Source organism: Enoplosus armatus, chromosome 3, assembly GCF_043641665.1.
Source record: "Enoplosus armatus isolate fEnoArm2 chromosome 3, fEnoArm2.hap1, whole genome shotgun sequence".
NCBI lineage: Eukaryota > Metazoa > Chordata > Actinopteri > Centrarchiformes > Enoplosidae > Enoplosus > Enoplosus armatus.
Genome location: NC_092182.1, coordinates 14,332,651 through 14,348,246, shown reverse-complemented (window position 1 = coordinate 14,348,246; position 15,596 = coordinate 14,332,651). Strand labels below are relative to the sequence as shown.

Sequence of the window (15,596 nt, the reverse complement as noted above, 5' to 3'; positions counted from 1 at the left end):
ATAATTTACATTTTTAAACTGTTCGCTGGCACGTTGATGTTTGAGTTGCAGCCTTTGTGCAAACATGCATGCACAAACATCTGACATCAGGGATTATCATTATGGAGAGTGTTGGTCTGCCATCTAGAGGATAATCTTTGATGGTACATTTGACCTGTTTCCATTGGTCACCTGCTGTGTCCAGCACGCCAGCTGAGGAGAATCAATAAAATACGAGCCGAATGAAAACTTGTTACACTGTTCTGTCTGCACAATGTGTTGTTTTTTAAAGACATAAACCACAAACTATCCATGAATAATTGGATTTTTTAGAAAAAGATTACATGAAAACCAACATTTCATGGCATGGTATCACAAAACAGCATATGTGTGTGCTATATGTGTATGCTGTAAGACATCAGAGGAAAAGTGTGTTTTCAAGCTTTCTAAAGCTGCAGTGCACCATGATGATGAGCAGAGGAAGCTGCTCACAGATTGTTTCAGTCACAACTGCTGATGTGGTACAGTCCAGAATCTTCCACTGGATGGAGGAGAGGGGTAAAAACAAATCATTGTACAATGGCATCCTTGATGGGGAGCAGAGATTAAATCATCAATAAAATAAATTTTAATGATCAGATTACACACTGTTCAATGTCTTTTGGGATTTTGGGCCTATATATTTTATTGGAGCTATAATAGATCAATCATCATACTGTCTGTTGCTTGACATGAAAGGTCAACAGAAATGCTGACACAGCAGATCAGTGATGGCATTATATGTAAAGATCAGCAAGACATTATCCTGTATGGGTTGCAGGAGCATTTGCTGTGTTTCATTACTCCATTTTGAACAGCCTTTCGTTGCAAGCCAGTTGTATTCCTATCATTAAACACCAGAGGACACTCTCTCCCCATGAATGTAGGATGATAGCCTCGACAAAAGATGGTTTATAGGTTAGTTCCAGCCACTTTATTAGCCAATAACTGGGGTAAAAGAAAAACCCAGTAGAACCATAAAATATTTATTCAGCAGAGAGGAGTTTTTTAATAAATGCATCATTTATGAAATCAATCCATACTTAATACATTTTTGAGGTCAAACGTATTTTAAACCATCACCTTGTGGAATGAAACCACATGTGGATAGATGTAAAGTTTTTGGTAACAGTGAGTTATGGATGACAACAAATGTAAGTGTCATCTGAACTTATATGATCATGACACGTGACTCTCTGAGTGTCATTGCTGCGAATCCTCGTCTTCTCCTGTCCCTCATTCATCCTCCTCTACACCTCTCCAGCCATGTGATCATCTCTCTGGATTCCTGCCTTTGCTGTAGCTGGGAGGTCACGTCCCAGCACCTCCACGCTCACAGCCATGGTGATGCCATCTCTCGAGCCCCCCCACTGCTCTCCTGGTTCCACCGACATTGTCCTTCTCCCAGTTTCCAGCAACTCCTCTGGGCTCCTGGGTCCTGTCAGAAAAGCTTTTCTTCACAGAGCCCCACAGGTGCCAGCCAATGGCAGCCTGGGAAGAAGTTGCCACGTGATGGTGTGCAGCCAATGTCAGACACCCACAACTGCACACTTCCTGGAGGGAAAGTACATTCAGAGAGCATGAATGTTTCTATTTTTAATCTCTCTGGCAGAAAAAGAGGAGCAAAGCCACCACTTTTGAAACAATGCCTTAATATAACACAGCGTGTGTGTGTGGCTCTTCCAACACAATGAAGAGCTCAGGTAAACAAAAATGTGCTCAGCATTGTCGGGCTTGAATGATTAATGGGATTTTAGAAGCAGCACAAATGCAGATACACAGTACACATGCACACATACAGACCTACATGTGTGCACATGCACTCAGGCATGCTGACACACACAAATGAGCTCAGGAATATTCTCACACTCATATGCATTGAATCTTACACACACATCCATGAATCTTGGTACATTGCTTTAATGCCAGTTGCTCCTTCAGGCTTGAGCCTCTTCCACTCTGCTCTTATCACTCCATTTCCTTAAATCGCTCTGCAGTCACCATGATGACATAGCTCTTGCCCTTCTATCTGAGAGCTGTCTGTCACCCAAAGCCCCCCCCCCCCCCCCCCCCCCCCCAACAGCACATGAGACAAGAGCACAGGACTTATGATCGAATCATCAGCATTCAGTCATACAGCTGTTCACAGCAGGAGTGGCTGATCATCATGGGAGTATGGAAGGGGTCTGGGTTGGGTTGAGGGCACACATGGAGAAAAAAAGGAGTGAAAAGGATTGTGAGAGACATGGCCATGGCGTAGAGGTGGTAATTAAAGCAAAGCGGGTAAAGTAACTATTTGAAGATGAGAGCTATAAAGATTCAGATGGAGAGCTTCAGATAAGCAGAGGGAGTGGATGGAGAGAAAAAGCAGAGACAACAAAGAGAGAGAGGAAGATTCAGAGAGAAGAGTGGAGTGTGTGAGCAGGGGTTAAGGCTGAGCGTGTGTTGTGGGCTCAGCAGTGAAGTTGACGATGCACTGGGAGAACAGCTGCGCTGCAGGGCTTTCAGGCTCCATCACTACTGCTCTCCTTCAAGCAGCTCCACCAACACACTCCCTCACACACATATACACACAGCGCTCATAAACATGCAAAGGCACTGATTGTTGCATCAGTGCCTTCTAACCAGGTTTTATATGCCTGGCCTGGCCAGGAAATCAGACATCAGGTCGCACGTGCTAATATTCAAACTAGTTTCAAATATCCCAAACCTTCATTATCCCTAAATTATTGGGGATTGTTTTTTTTTCAGATATACAGCAAGTGAAGATACAGAAATGCTGAATGAGATTGAGATTACATGAGAACCGCACTGGAAAGAAAATAGCAGTTCTGCAGCTTATGAGCACATGAGTGAAGCGCTCACATAGATTTATTGCAATCTGATTTAAAAAGAGCTGCAGAGAGAGGGGAAGGGAGAGGGTGAGAGGGAGGGGGAGGCCGAGGGATAAAGGACATAGAGTAAAAGCATTCACAAAGAGATAGAAAAACACAACAGCTGTTTGCTGTAAATTGCATGTGTAAACTAAACACATTTTTATTGAGTCAACACATCATAATCCCTTTAGAGGTTGGCCAAACACAACATTTACACAGGACCGTCACCACAGCAGAGTTCAGAGCCAAAGACCTGCTTTGTGCAGAATTATATTTGTCTGATTTGCTCATGCACGGATTACAGACCGTTCAAGACGGAGCATCTTCATCGGGGCCTTTGGAAAAACAACAGGAAATACTGAAAAAAACGTACTGGGGAATTGATTGTAATGTTCCTCTATCTGGTACTGTGAAATCAGAGAAGTCTAGTTGAATGATTCAGGTTCAAAGTGAATCACCATATTTGAATAATGTTAAGTTTGGTTGGGAAAGTTTGGTGGCGCAGAGAGCAGATCAAATCAGAGGTGGGGGCAGACTGCTGTACTGAACCAAATGGCTTCCGTGGTCCCTCGGGGCCACTGCACCCTCTGTCTGTGTTTTTACTCCATTTTCAGTGAAAATGAACCGCATTGCTCTTTCTTACTGGGGACTACAGACTGGGTTTGTGTGTGTTTGAAGGGGAAGAGAGATGCAGAGTTTGAACACTATTTTTACTCACAAACAAAAAACACACACAGATAAATGCACATCAGCTATTCCAGGTGAATGAACACTGAAACATGTAACTGTTATTTCCACCATCCTCACTACCGACACTGAGGGGAAATCATCAGTAGAGAGGAAACCAGGTCAAGAACAACAGGAGAAGAGAGCGGAAAAAAGAGAGAGAAAAAAAGGGTGAGGCTAGGAAAAGACACAGTAGTGATATCTTTCCATATGAAATGCAAATTACTGCTAATACTATGCTTAAATCAGAGTAAAGTGACCTCAAACATCCAAACCATTGAATGTTTAGACATTTTGGATATGCCTATTTGCTTTCTTGTCGAGAGTTATGAGAAGATTTGTGAGCTCAATATGAAGCTAGAGCCAGCTGGCTATTAGCTTAGCTTAACATAAAGACTGTAGGCATGGGGAAACAGCTAGCCTGGATACCTCCAAAGTGGAAAAACATTGTCTACCAGCACCTCTAAACCTCACTACTTAAGACCATGTAACCTTGTTTGTTTAATCTATACAAAAAACTTAATGTAAAAACGTCACGTTGTGGTTTTAAGGGGGCGTTCTGAGCCGGAACTATTTCTCGGCCAGGCGCAGTGACTTCCTGGAGTCTTGTTGTCACTGCAAACGACTCACGCAGCCACACAATTACCAGCATCACACACACACAAACACACACACACACACACTCCACGTCATCTATAGGTGAATAATTCAAGACGATTCAAGAAGAAACCATTATCCTGGGCAGACAGGTAAGCTGATACGGATCCTCCTCGCCCAGTCGCTCTCCACCTCTCACAAAACGCTGCTGCAGTTCACTCACTGACCAGCCCACCAGGGAAGAAGATGAGTGTTTTTTGCTCTTTCTCGTCAGCTGGGACGTGTAGGTGAGGCCTCGGCTCAGCTGTTCTACCCTGGCAGGTAGGGTTTTCACAACACTGACAGTTATTGCTCAGGAGTACTGAACTGTGGTCGCTGCTATTTGAGCAAATGGCAAGTAAACATTTTATCATATCAAGTTCTGCTTTTATGCTGTACTGTGGTTGTGAATATTAATGAAAGCATTGTGTAGAAAAGGAAATACTTCTTGGGTAAAACCATTAATCGAAATACATTTATATTACAATGCAACCACAAAGCCAGCTAAACAGTTGCTGTTTCATCTGTCCTGGCATTACTAAAGAGGCTTGATACCAACGTAACAAGTGACTGAAAATAGAATCCAGGGAAGGGTTTTTAAAGGGTCTTCTGTGGGTCAAAGCTATCATGTGGTCATTAGTTTTTCATAAGGGTGGGATTAATGTGTAGCTGTGAGCATGACAGATGTACAAGTGCCTGTCAGACTGCCTTTTTACTTACAAAACAGCATTTTTTAGGACAATGTTGACAGTGTTGGCTTAAGAGGTCATGTCTTTTTTTTTTACAAAACTAACACCAGAAAATTACTCCTATGGTCAAAAGAGATATTTTAATCTCTGTTAGACCCAGTGAACAAAATAAATCATATCTGAATGTAAAAGCATCTCATATTCCCCGCTTACATCTCCTTTTTTAAGATAAAATATAACAGTAAGGGAACAGAGTGGTCCCGAATCTGCTTGCTTACAAAGGCCAGCTGTAACGGGAGAGAGGTATGTGTGTTACAACTAGATCACGCAGGGTGGTGTTGACTTACTTTCTCATCACGCACACATGCACTGGAGGCGATTGGGAAATGTAGTTCAAAAAGGGAGCAATTTGAAGGAGCGCAACATAAGGACACATTTTCATTGACTTTGACAGGAGAGACATGGCAATAAATGAGTCTGGGTAATGGCTGCCTCGGTTGAATGACATGTGAGTGGAGAGATAACGGCTGAGGCATCACATATTGCTTTAATCAGGTACTAACTCCACTCGCCAGCAAGGACTGACCACCTAAATCTCCCAGTCCCGTCATTTTAGAGCAGACATTTCCAAACCCATCTTGTGCCTGGGGACATGACAGGGCCCTTTTATATATGTATATATTTTAAATCTCTTGTAAGTTAAATAGGCTTATGACAGGCTGTGTTCATAAAGTACTTTGACAATACATAACCGCTGTGTATAACCATTTTGGAGCCACTGCAGGCCTATAGGGCATTCTCTGAAGATCTGAGAATTTACAAATATGATAACCAATAATTCATTACAACGTAATAGATGATGATTCAACGTATCTTCAACAGCACTCTGATGTCTGCCATATTCAATGCTAAATTTTGCACAATTTCTAAGGAAAAGAAATGTTACATTAATGACATTTCAAGTAAGAAAGAGCATCAGTTATCTCTAATGAAAGTATATAATTTAGTGACCAAACAGGTAAAACCTACTGAGAGTCTAAATGTGCTGTTTTCTGTCTTAGTCCAGCATGGTTTATACTTGAGAGTGTAATAGAAAAAAGTCAATTCCTGCACACTTATTACCTCTGCATTGATTTATTATAATTGCACTGTGTCACTTTATGATTGATATGTCTTGAGAAAGGTCCTTGTGACCGAAACGTCAGCCTTTCTTAATAAATCAATGCAGAGGTGAGTGTGTACGGGAATTGACTTCTTTTTCTATGGAATTGGAGTTTTGGGGGATTTGATTTCCTGCACCAAAAAAACAAACAAAGCGAGCAGTGTGCATGTTCCCTTCTACTCATCGCATGCTTGTGGCCATCAACATGGGTCTGGGATTTTTGGGTAGCAGCAATTCTTCATCAGGAGTTGCTCTCCTGCTATATTTAATCTTGTCTTCAGTGACCAGGATATCAGCCACATTTGGAACCAAGGTATCCTTGATAAAGGGTTTACCAGTTGTACCTAATGGGTAATAAATTATTTACTAATGCGTTATAGGTAATTTATAACCCATTAACACTTGGGTTGGAAGGATATGAAAATCCCTTTCACCATTTATTTTCTAAAAAAGGGCTGCAGAGAATCAATTTATCGACAACGGATTAACACTCAACTGCAGATTTGATGATTGAAGCCCTTTATTAATGACTTATTAACATTTAAAACCACAGACTTGATTTTAAATGGAATATCAGAAAGTGAGAAACCCATACAGTTACTGTATGGATCACCAACATCTATAACTGCTTTATTTACAAATAGAAATGAAAGCATTAGTAACTGATTCATTAGCTATAACAAAGCCATTAGCTACAACTTATCAGCCATTTATAAAGGGTGCCTTATCATAAAGTACCCAGAATATTTAATAAGATATTTCCCATCTTATACAAAAATAAAAAACACAGGTTCACACTGATTGAGTCCACTCAGTATCTCACAGTGACCTTCACGTGATCAGTGTTTGCTGCATGTGACACCCTGTTTGAAATGTGTCGCCTTTTTTTGAAGGACCACGAGCAGGTAACATTGGGGACACGCCACAGCACCTATCTGCTGTGAGCAGGGTCTCGTGCAGCAGCAGCAGGAGGAGAGCTCGCTCTCTGATCTGCACTCGTTTCACTGTTCACTGGCGCCGTGACGATAAGCAGGCAGCGGACGAGGATGCTCTGTTGTCTGGTGCGCACTCTCCTGTCTCCAGCTCTCCGCGATCACCATGGAAGAGCTTAATTAATGCACAGGCTTTACGTGTCCCTCCCGCTCCCGGAGCTGATGAGTTTCAAGCCGCCGTTTGAGACCGGACCTGCGTTATTCGCCCCCCGAAGCACCGGAGCCGCGTTACCGAGCGGGGAGGACCGCGGCTGAATTAGAAAGACTTCAGAAAAGGTACTGCACGGTGCGGTTTCTGCTCCACCAACTGAAGTTAGCCTCTTTAGCATAGCTGCGCCCCCCCCCCCCCCCCCCCTGCATGCAGGCAATGATGATGATTTTTCCTTTACTGTCAGAGGACAGCAGTTATTAATGGCCACTTTGCTCTCGACGCTGTCATGCTTTGTGGATTCATTGGAGGAGGTTCGTCGTCTTGTCAAGAAACAATACATTTAAATACATTTTGATAGAGGCTGGTACCTTTTCTTCAAGCTGAGGTGGGCTCTGGTCATGTGGACTGTCCACTATATTAGCCCTGAGTGTAAGAGCACCCCTGATTGAGGTTTGTTGTAATACCGTTGCCAGCTGTTTCTGCTGAGCTGCTCGGACCATCTGACGGCGGAGCGCTGCTCAGTTTTCACTGTGAGAGCCCGGAGTCAGGCTGTCATTTCACATCTTTTTTTTTTTTTTTTGGGGGGGGGGGGGGTCACCATCATATCCTACCTTGGTGGGGTCCAAGGAGAAATGTGAGGACGCTCGATGATGGTTATTTTGTCACGAATCGCTCATGGAAATGTCAGTGTTCATTTTCATCACGGCTGCACGGTCGACGCCGTCGATGCAGCAGTGAAATTAATATTCCAAAAATAAGCGCATTTAATACGCATTGTTCACATACTGAGCTCGCACTAGCCTCGGCTACATGAAGGCAGCATATCGCAGCACAAAGGAGACGTAGAGCTGGCAGCCTGAATCCACCACAAGATGTGCAGCCTTGCATCACAATCACACTCGTATCACATTTTTCTGTGCAATATGAAGATTCATTCTTCTCGGAGCAGAACTGCAATGTGACCTTTTCTGTTTCTTCCTCTGCGGGGCCTGCTCGCAGTTCAAGGACTTACACAAGTGATGTGACCAAGTGATGCCTGAGAGTGGCAGCTCTGAATTTGCAGCTTAATTTGTGTTGTGTGTGTGTGTGTGTGTGTGTTTTTGCTTGAGCTGCATGTCACCTGCCTTCATATATAGAATATGTTCAGGCTCAGGAAATGTTGGATTGGGCTCTTGATGGCAACATCAGACCAACCTGTCATATGTCTTGGAGAGGACCTCAGCTTCAGTTGCACGTTTCATTATTTTCACTCTTTGAGGTGCCAAACACATTTCACATTTTATGACATTATGAAATTATTATTATCTTATTTATGTGTTTGAGGGGAAATTGCTTATTTATCCTTTAAGAGACCGTTCAATAAGCTGTCCATGACTTTATTCTGCCGTCTCTGACTCTTTGTATGTGTGTGATTTAATATCCTCTCTCTCATAATGTCAGTTATGTCTAAAGTTATATGTTCTCATATGGCCTCAAACATTAATTGTGGGCCAGAGTGTGCTGTATATACCAATATGGATTACATTTTTACTTCACTGAACTCCCGTTGCCTTTGAGCCCATTTGGAGCATCTACTGTATCTGTTCAGTGCGCCTCTGCAGCACAACAGATCGCTGGGAAAGACATATTTTGATTTAGCTCCATCTTCAAGCTTTGACTTTGAGCTGGATTGTCAGTACTTAGCTTGGACAAAGAAAACACATTCGATTAAGGCAAAGGAAGCTTTGTTTATGTAACACATTTCATACCCGGCTTATATGAAGTTTAAAGAACAAGAAGAGAGATGATAATGAGAATGATGATAATAATACTAGCAGTAATGATAATAACCATTCACAACAAGCATACAGAAAGACTCGTGCAGATTATTCAGTTCCAAACTAAATATTGCTTAACAAATCAGGTCATCAGGAAGCCTATAGAAAAATCTATTGAAAAGTAGGTCTGAGTATCATTTCAGCAGGTGATGATGGGGCAAGGCCATTCAGAGCTTTACAGACAGGCAGAAGAACCTTTAAGTGTCTCTAGTGCTGTGTGGTGATGTGAGGACAGGTGTAATGTGCTCTGCTCTCGCTTAAAAGCAATATCAATTATACCTTTATTGTTGGAAAAAGTGTAAAATGCACTGATGCCATCTTCTCATCTTTTTCTCATTCCCAGAGGCAAATTATGCCAGCAGCACCAGAGTCGCTCCCCCTGGTGACGTGCCAGCTCATTGGTCAGACTACTCTGCCCGTCTCTAGCCTCCCTGTCTACCCTGGCAGATCCATGCTGCTGGATGCTCCTCACAGAGCCACGCCCGCACCATGAGCGCCAACGGGCCCGCCCCAGACCCAGCCCCAGCGGCCCCAGAGGCCCCTCCCGCCTCCACCCCGGCCCCTCCTGCTGCGGCCCCAGCCCCAGCCCCAGCCCCTGCGGCACCACCCGCTCCTCCTGCCCTGCCTGCCCCAGCGTCCTCCACAATCCCGGTAGGTGCGTTGGCACAGAAGAAGCGGCAGCAGTATGCCAAAAGCAAGAAACAGGGCAGTAACGCCAACAGCAGGCCACCGAGGGCTCTGTTCTGCCTCAACCTCAACAACCCCATACGCAGGGCCTGCATCAGCCTGGTGGAGTGGAAGTATCCTTTACAGTGGCCTCATGTGGTGGTGGGTGAATGTGTGAGTGTTGAGATTTGACCAAAGATCATAACTTGTTCATAGAGCTGAAACTATTAGGTGATTAATTGATTAATCATTTAAGTTATATATCAAGCAGACACACTAAACATTCTCTGGTTCAATGTCTGGATTTTTCTCTTTGTTTGTTTTATATCAGTGCAAATTGGATATCTTTTTTTTGGGGGGGATTGTTGGTCAGACAAAACAAAGCATTTGAAGATGTCACCTCAGGTGCTGGGAAACTGTGACAGACATTTTTCTGACCTTTAATCAACCAAATGATTAATGAATTAGCTGAGAAATTGTCGCCACACTAATCAGTAATGAAAATGATCATTAGTTGCAGCCCAGCTCTTGTGTGTGTATACCTTTGTCAAGCTCTAGCTGTGGTAATTATGTGACTGGCACATTAGGTGATTTCATATAATGCATTTTAAAGTAAGTGTCAGAGCTACTTAAAGTCAGCATATTATTTAAAGCTGATACAAGCTGAAGCGTGATGTAGAGTGTTTTCAAGAACCAATATATTGTATATATAGATATATCTATATAGATAAGCACATGGTAGTTGATTTCCTTTTCTTTCTCCTGGGCTCCAGTTAGAAAATGACGTTAAACTGAGGTGCCGAAACATGTTTCTCGCTCAAAAGACAAAAGATTAAGTGAAAGTCACTGAATCCTAAAATACTGGCGAGGTATGTAGATGACATGGGTACAACACAGCTGTGTGACAGTCTGGTGGGTTTGTTGCTTAAGCAGATGCTGTCGTCACAAAATCCATCAGATGCTATAAAGGAGATTGCCTAAAGTGAATCGCAAAGATACATTTCATAATCCACCTTTGTGTGTTTGTTGAAAAAAAAAAAAGTCAGTGGGGATTTACTAGCAGTACACTTTGGGAAATGCAGCTGTGGCCGCATCAGGAGTCCTGCATTATTCTGTGTGGACTGCATGCAACAGTGCAACACTGGTGTGTGTTTGTTTCTGACACTTGTTATTGGAATACCTTGTCAGTGATCAGAGGAGTGTGAAGATTGGGCTGAATATAAGATGTTTGTTTTAGTTTTAGTATAACATTTTATAAGTAATTTAAAGTAATGCTACACTCACTGTGTCACTGTTTCTGTATTGTAGAGTGTAGTTGCTAGTCCTGACCGTGTGAATCAGTTCAACATTTCATTGTTTTTAGTAGAACTTACAAGATATTGTTCTTTAATTCAGTTTAGGATGGCAGTTGTCTCTTAGTTTCATTAATTAATCATTCTGGTGAATGACATTTAGTTTGGGAACATCAGGAATCAAGAAGTGATCATGACTAAAAGAGAAGAGGCAAAGATAACATCAGTGTAATACAGTGGTTCCAAACCATTTTGACTTTTGACCCCTTAAAACAAAGCTTTGTCTACTTTTGGCCCCTCTTCACAGGTTGCATATGTCTATGGATTAAAACCAGGTCAGCCAAATGAGTGATTAAGCCTTTTCAGACAGTTTTACTACATTTTTTTCCTCTTCTTACAGATCTGAGGAAGCAAAATGATCCAGTAATTAACAAATACCCAGGTTGGGAACCACTGATATAGATCTAAAGCTGGGTATGAATACAATGAAACAAAAAACAATTACATAGCTTAAATTGCAGCTACGTTATACCAAAAATAACCCAAACAAAACCATACAGATCCTGTATGGCTTCTGCCATTTAAAACCCAACTCATTGAAAAAGCCACCAAAGAGGATCAAGGACCTCCGATGTCTAACTTGTTTAGTCTGTGAATAGTTTATAAGTTACAGATGTGCTGAAGTTTTAATGTCACAGCAGGGGATTTGACAAGTAATTTTGATTCATATTAGCTATTATTTCTTCTTGCTATGTTACATCGTTTTCTTCCATGTTTTCCTTAACTTCTTTTCTCAGGCCATTTGATATCTTTATATTAATTGCTATTTTTGCCAACTGTATGGCCTTAGCTGTATATGTCCCCTTCCCTGAAGATGATTCCAACTCCACAAACCATGACCTGGTGAGTAGTCTGTATATTTTATTATAATCCATTTATTCAATTGATGCCTGTTGGTGCTGCTACTTACACTCAGTAGTGGTGTTGCTCTGCATACTTTTTATATGGACTCTTTGAGTTCACGTCGTCTAAACCTCTGCTTTGAATTCAGGGTTGTTATCTGTTAATGAATGAATACATTTTTTGTTAAGAATATAAAAAAAGATGTGTGTGATAAGGAGAAACAGAATGGAAGATTATCTCTTCTAGTGCCTTGTTGTCTTCTTGTTTGATTACCTTTCATCTGCTTTTTTTATTAAATAGTTTCAAGATACATTAAAAAATGAGTTGCTACATCATAATCCTCTCAGCAAAGTTTGATTGTATCTTCCTTTCAAGGTGAAGATATAGTCAGAGATTTTGCCGTAAGAGTAAGATGTTGCATACAGATCGGGTCTTCAGTGTATTGCTTTATCATGCAGATTTGAAGTATGTGCTGCGCCTACACAGAGAAACACTTTGACAGCTATCCTCATTGGTGCTTTATCATGCCATAGTTTCCCTGTACAGAGGTTTTATTCAGCTTTCTATTTTTAGACTTTATCGTCATTGCACCACTCTGTGCACCTTGTGCATTTATGTCTGTGTGATGAATTATGGGTGATGTAGTGTTGTAAGCATTGTTCCACAGCTGAGGATGAGTGCACTCTCCAAAAGCCAGACAAACACGCAGAACGTGGTCCTTAGATGAGCAGAATTTAGCTGTAGTGCTCAATGATTCATGAGCAGCTTACACAGTGTGACTGCAGACATTTGAATGTTCTTGAAAGCTTCGTCTGAGAGCAGGAACATGTTAGAGAAAGGTTACCAGCCAGTTATAAGAGACCGACGGGAGTGTTTCTCTGCCTGTTACTCTGCTGAACCCGCTGCACAAGATAAGCTACAGCTTTGGTTGAAAGTGTGTCTGGTCTACTTTAGAGAAGCAAGGTGTTCTGCTGCTCAGTGTGACCTCCTGGAGGGTGACCTCAGGGTGTTTGTTTACACAGCGGTGGTGCATCAGAGGAAAGTGGGCCATCTGGGACATTACAGCGTCTGATACGGTGCTACAGTACATACAGTACAGCATCTTGTCAGGGTTAGTTTGGGAGTGAAGTTTGAAAGAGTTTCCATTGTTCTAATAATGAGAACTGGAAGATAATGTGCACACTTGCATGATAAATATGGAACAAGAATATGGAAAGATTTTGTGTTTTGCTCCCCTAATGTGAATATAAATACGGCAACAACAGAGACTATTGTTATAGATTTGAGTGTGCAAACTCTTTTTGTACTTGCTGGACTAGAGTAGTTACACACACCCCAGCTTTCTTTCTGTCCTTGCTTTGCACCAATGCACCAATCCAACCTGTTGGATCAGTATCGGCACCCATACTGAACCTTATTAAGCAAAATATGTATCCACATTAAGCTAAATATAGTTGTCTTTTCGTTCGGTTTCTGTGCTGAGCTAATTTTGATGCCCAAAGCTACTGCTGATACCAAATCATCACTGTTTCATTTCTGTATGTGCTCCTCAATTAATGACGGCTTTAAAGTAGTAGGCCTTTAAACCAGAGGTGCTGATATTGACACTGATATTGTTGTGTATATCTAATGTTACCAAAAAAGGTATTCCATAGTATGTACATTTCATTATTATTTCATTATGTTTACAGAGAGGTTGACTTGTTTTTAAATTAGGGAACAAAGATATCATATTGGATCTTTACTTATTATCTGTCAGTGTCAGAATGAGGGAAGGAGTCACATTGGTGCATCTCTACTTTATTTGTTCTACCAAATAAATATTTTATTACAGAGCATCCATGTGAGGTTTGTTTAAGTGTTAAAAGAAGCTACTTTCAGCTGAACAGCAGCTCCATGGTGTTTTACAAGGCTGTTGAGCTAAACAGCTCTCAGTGACAGATGCCACTCACTAACGTGTGTCGCAGCTTCACACGATGATAATGGGCCGTGTGTGTATAGCGTTGACAGGTGCTTATTTCACACTGGTAACTCTTTGTGTAGCCTCTAAACCTCAGGTCTTTTTACAGATTTGCAACGCAAACCATTATGGAGCCTAACTGCAGAGTTAATAAATCCAGATCGTTGTCAGAATTTATGTTCATATGTTCAGAGCTTCACATTCTCGTGTGTTCAGATCACATCCAAGGGTGTCTGGCAGAGAGAAAGGTCTGGGAGTGTTTCAATATTGACTCTAGCAGAGACCAAATGGCATCAAACAAAATAACTAAGCTTGCTAGGAAAGAAGCTACATCTCATCTCAGCCTTTGTAATGCAAACCAAAGCTGTAAGTGTGAACATGTGATGGATAGTTCAACACTTTTTAGTGAGGCCGTCATTACATCTGTTGTCTGAACCTGTTGGAGCATTGCTGTGTAATATTCGTCCCTCTATTCTAATTCAGCTCTCCTGTCAGATCTGATTCATGGATGCAGCCAATAACAATGAACCAGAATGCTACATTTTGTGCACTGCCTATCAGATGGTTCAGGACTGAGCGGCATCATTAATGCGGCTTACATGCTTCATGAACAAGATCATTAAGTAGAGATGAGAGGACATGCTGATGATTAGATATAAAATTATTTATCACAAAGTGGCTTCCAGTCAGGACAAAGCTTAATTTTCTTTTCCTCTGTGTTTATATGGATTCTTCTTTAGCTGCACCTCATATGTTTTTGCTGATCCTTCTACAGATCCTTGTCCAGTACTACAGGCAGCGTTGCATTGCTTGCACAGGACTTTGGTTTAATTCTGCAGTGTCTTTCCCTTTTCAGCAGAGGTTGAACAATAGAATAGTTTGTAGGGCAGCTGTGCCAGCTTGGCCTTGTTGTTCTACAGAACTCACGCTGTAGTCACAGGAGGAGCACTAGAGAGAAAAAATGCTGAGCTAGTTTTGCTATAGCGGCCAGCAGGTAAGGCTGTAGTGAAGATTGCCATTTCACACTGCTCTGCTCTGCAGCCTCACAGGTGGACAGAGGGCCGATATGAAACCTGAGGTGGGGTGCTGAGAGGCCTGATGTGTAAAGCAAGGATCAAATTATATCACAAGGCTGCAACCAGGCTTTTACTCTGTGACACACTCAGAAGTGGTGTAACTTTCAACACAAAGAGACACTGAAACCCTGCAATACAGACAAGCCGACTTCTAGGCTTGTGGATGCGCAGACGGTTCACTTCTGCATTGTCCTGAAAGGTAGAAATCCTGAATCTGTGTGTTTGCTTGTGCTATACTGTGTGTACACACTGCCTAGGTGCTGCAGAGCTGCTGTGAGTTACAACAGTGCAATGCTGCAAAGTCATAGAGGCCTTAATAGCATGAGTCTGCCCGTCTTGTTAGTAAGGCTTGGTTAAATGCAGCAGCTCATTATAAATAGAAAGCAATTTCCTCCTCAGGCGGAACACAGGGCAAAAGATTGGGGTCCTGCTACCACCAGGAGGCACAAGTGAGTAACAGGACATAGCGAGCAAACACACGTGCGTAAGACAACAAACCCTGTCAGGAACTCAGTCATTTCTTCATTACTCTCTCCTTTATTGCTCTTCCTTTGTTTAGTTATTTCACTGCAATAGTAAGAAGTGCACACACATCCTGCATGTGACTGTGTCTCCTCCCGCACCCACCTTGT

At 42.1% G+C, this 15,596-nt stretch overlaps 1 protein-coding gene across 1 annotated transcript in view; it reads left to right on the top strand.

Moving 5' to 3' along the window:
- Positions 1 to 9,556: 9,556 nt before the first annotated feature.
- The window catches only part of cacna1da (calcium channel, voltage-dependent, L type, alpha 1D subunit, a), a 53,849-nt gene continuing 47,809 nt past the window's right edge, over positions 9,557 to 15,596 (top strand). The window contains exons 1-2 of the mRNA XM_070903524.1: positions 9,557 to 9,867; positions 11,823 to 11,928. Of these exons, the coding sequence (XP_070759625.1) occupies positions 9,557 to 9,867; positions 11,823 to 11,928 (417 nt within the window). The remainder of the gene's footprint in view (positions 9,868 to 11,822; positions 11,929 to 15,596) is intronic.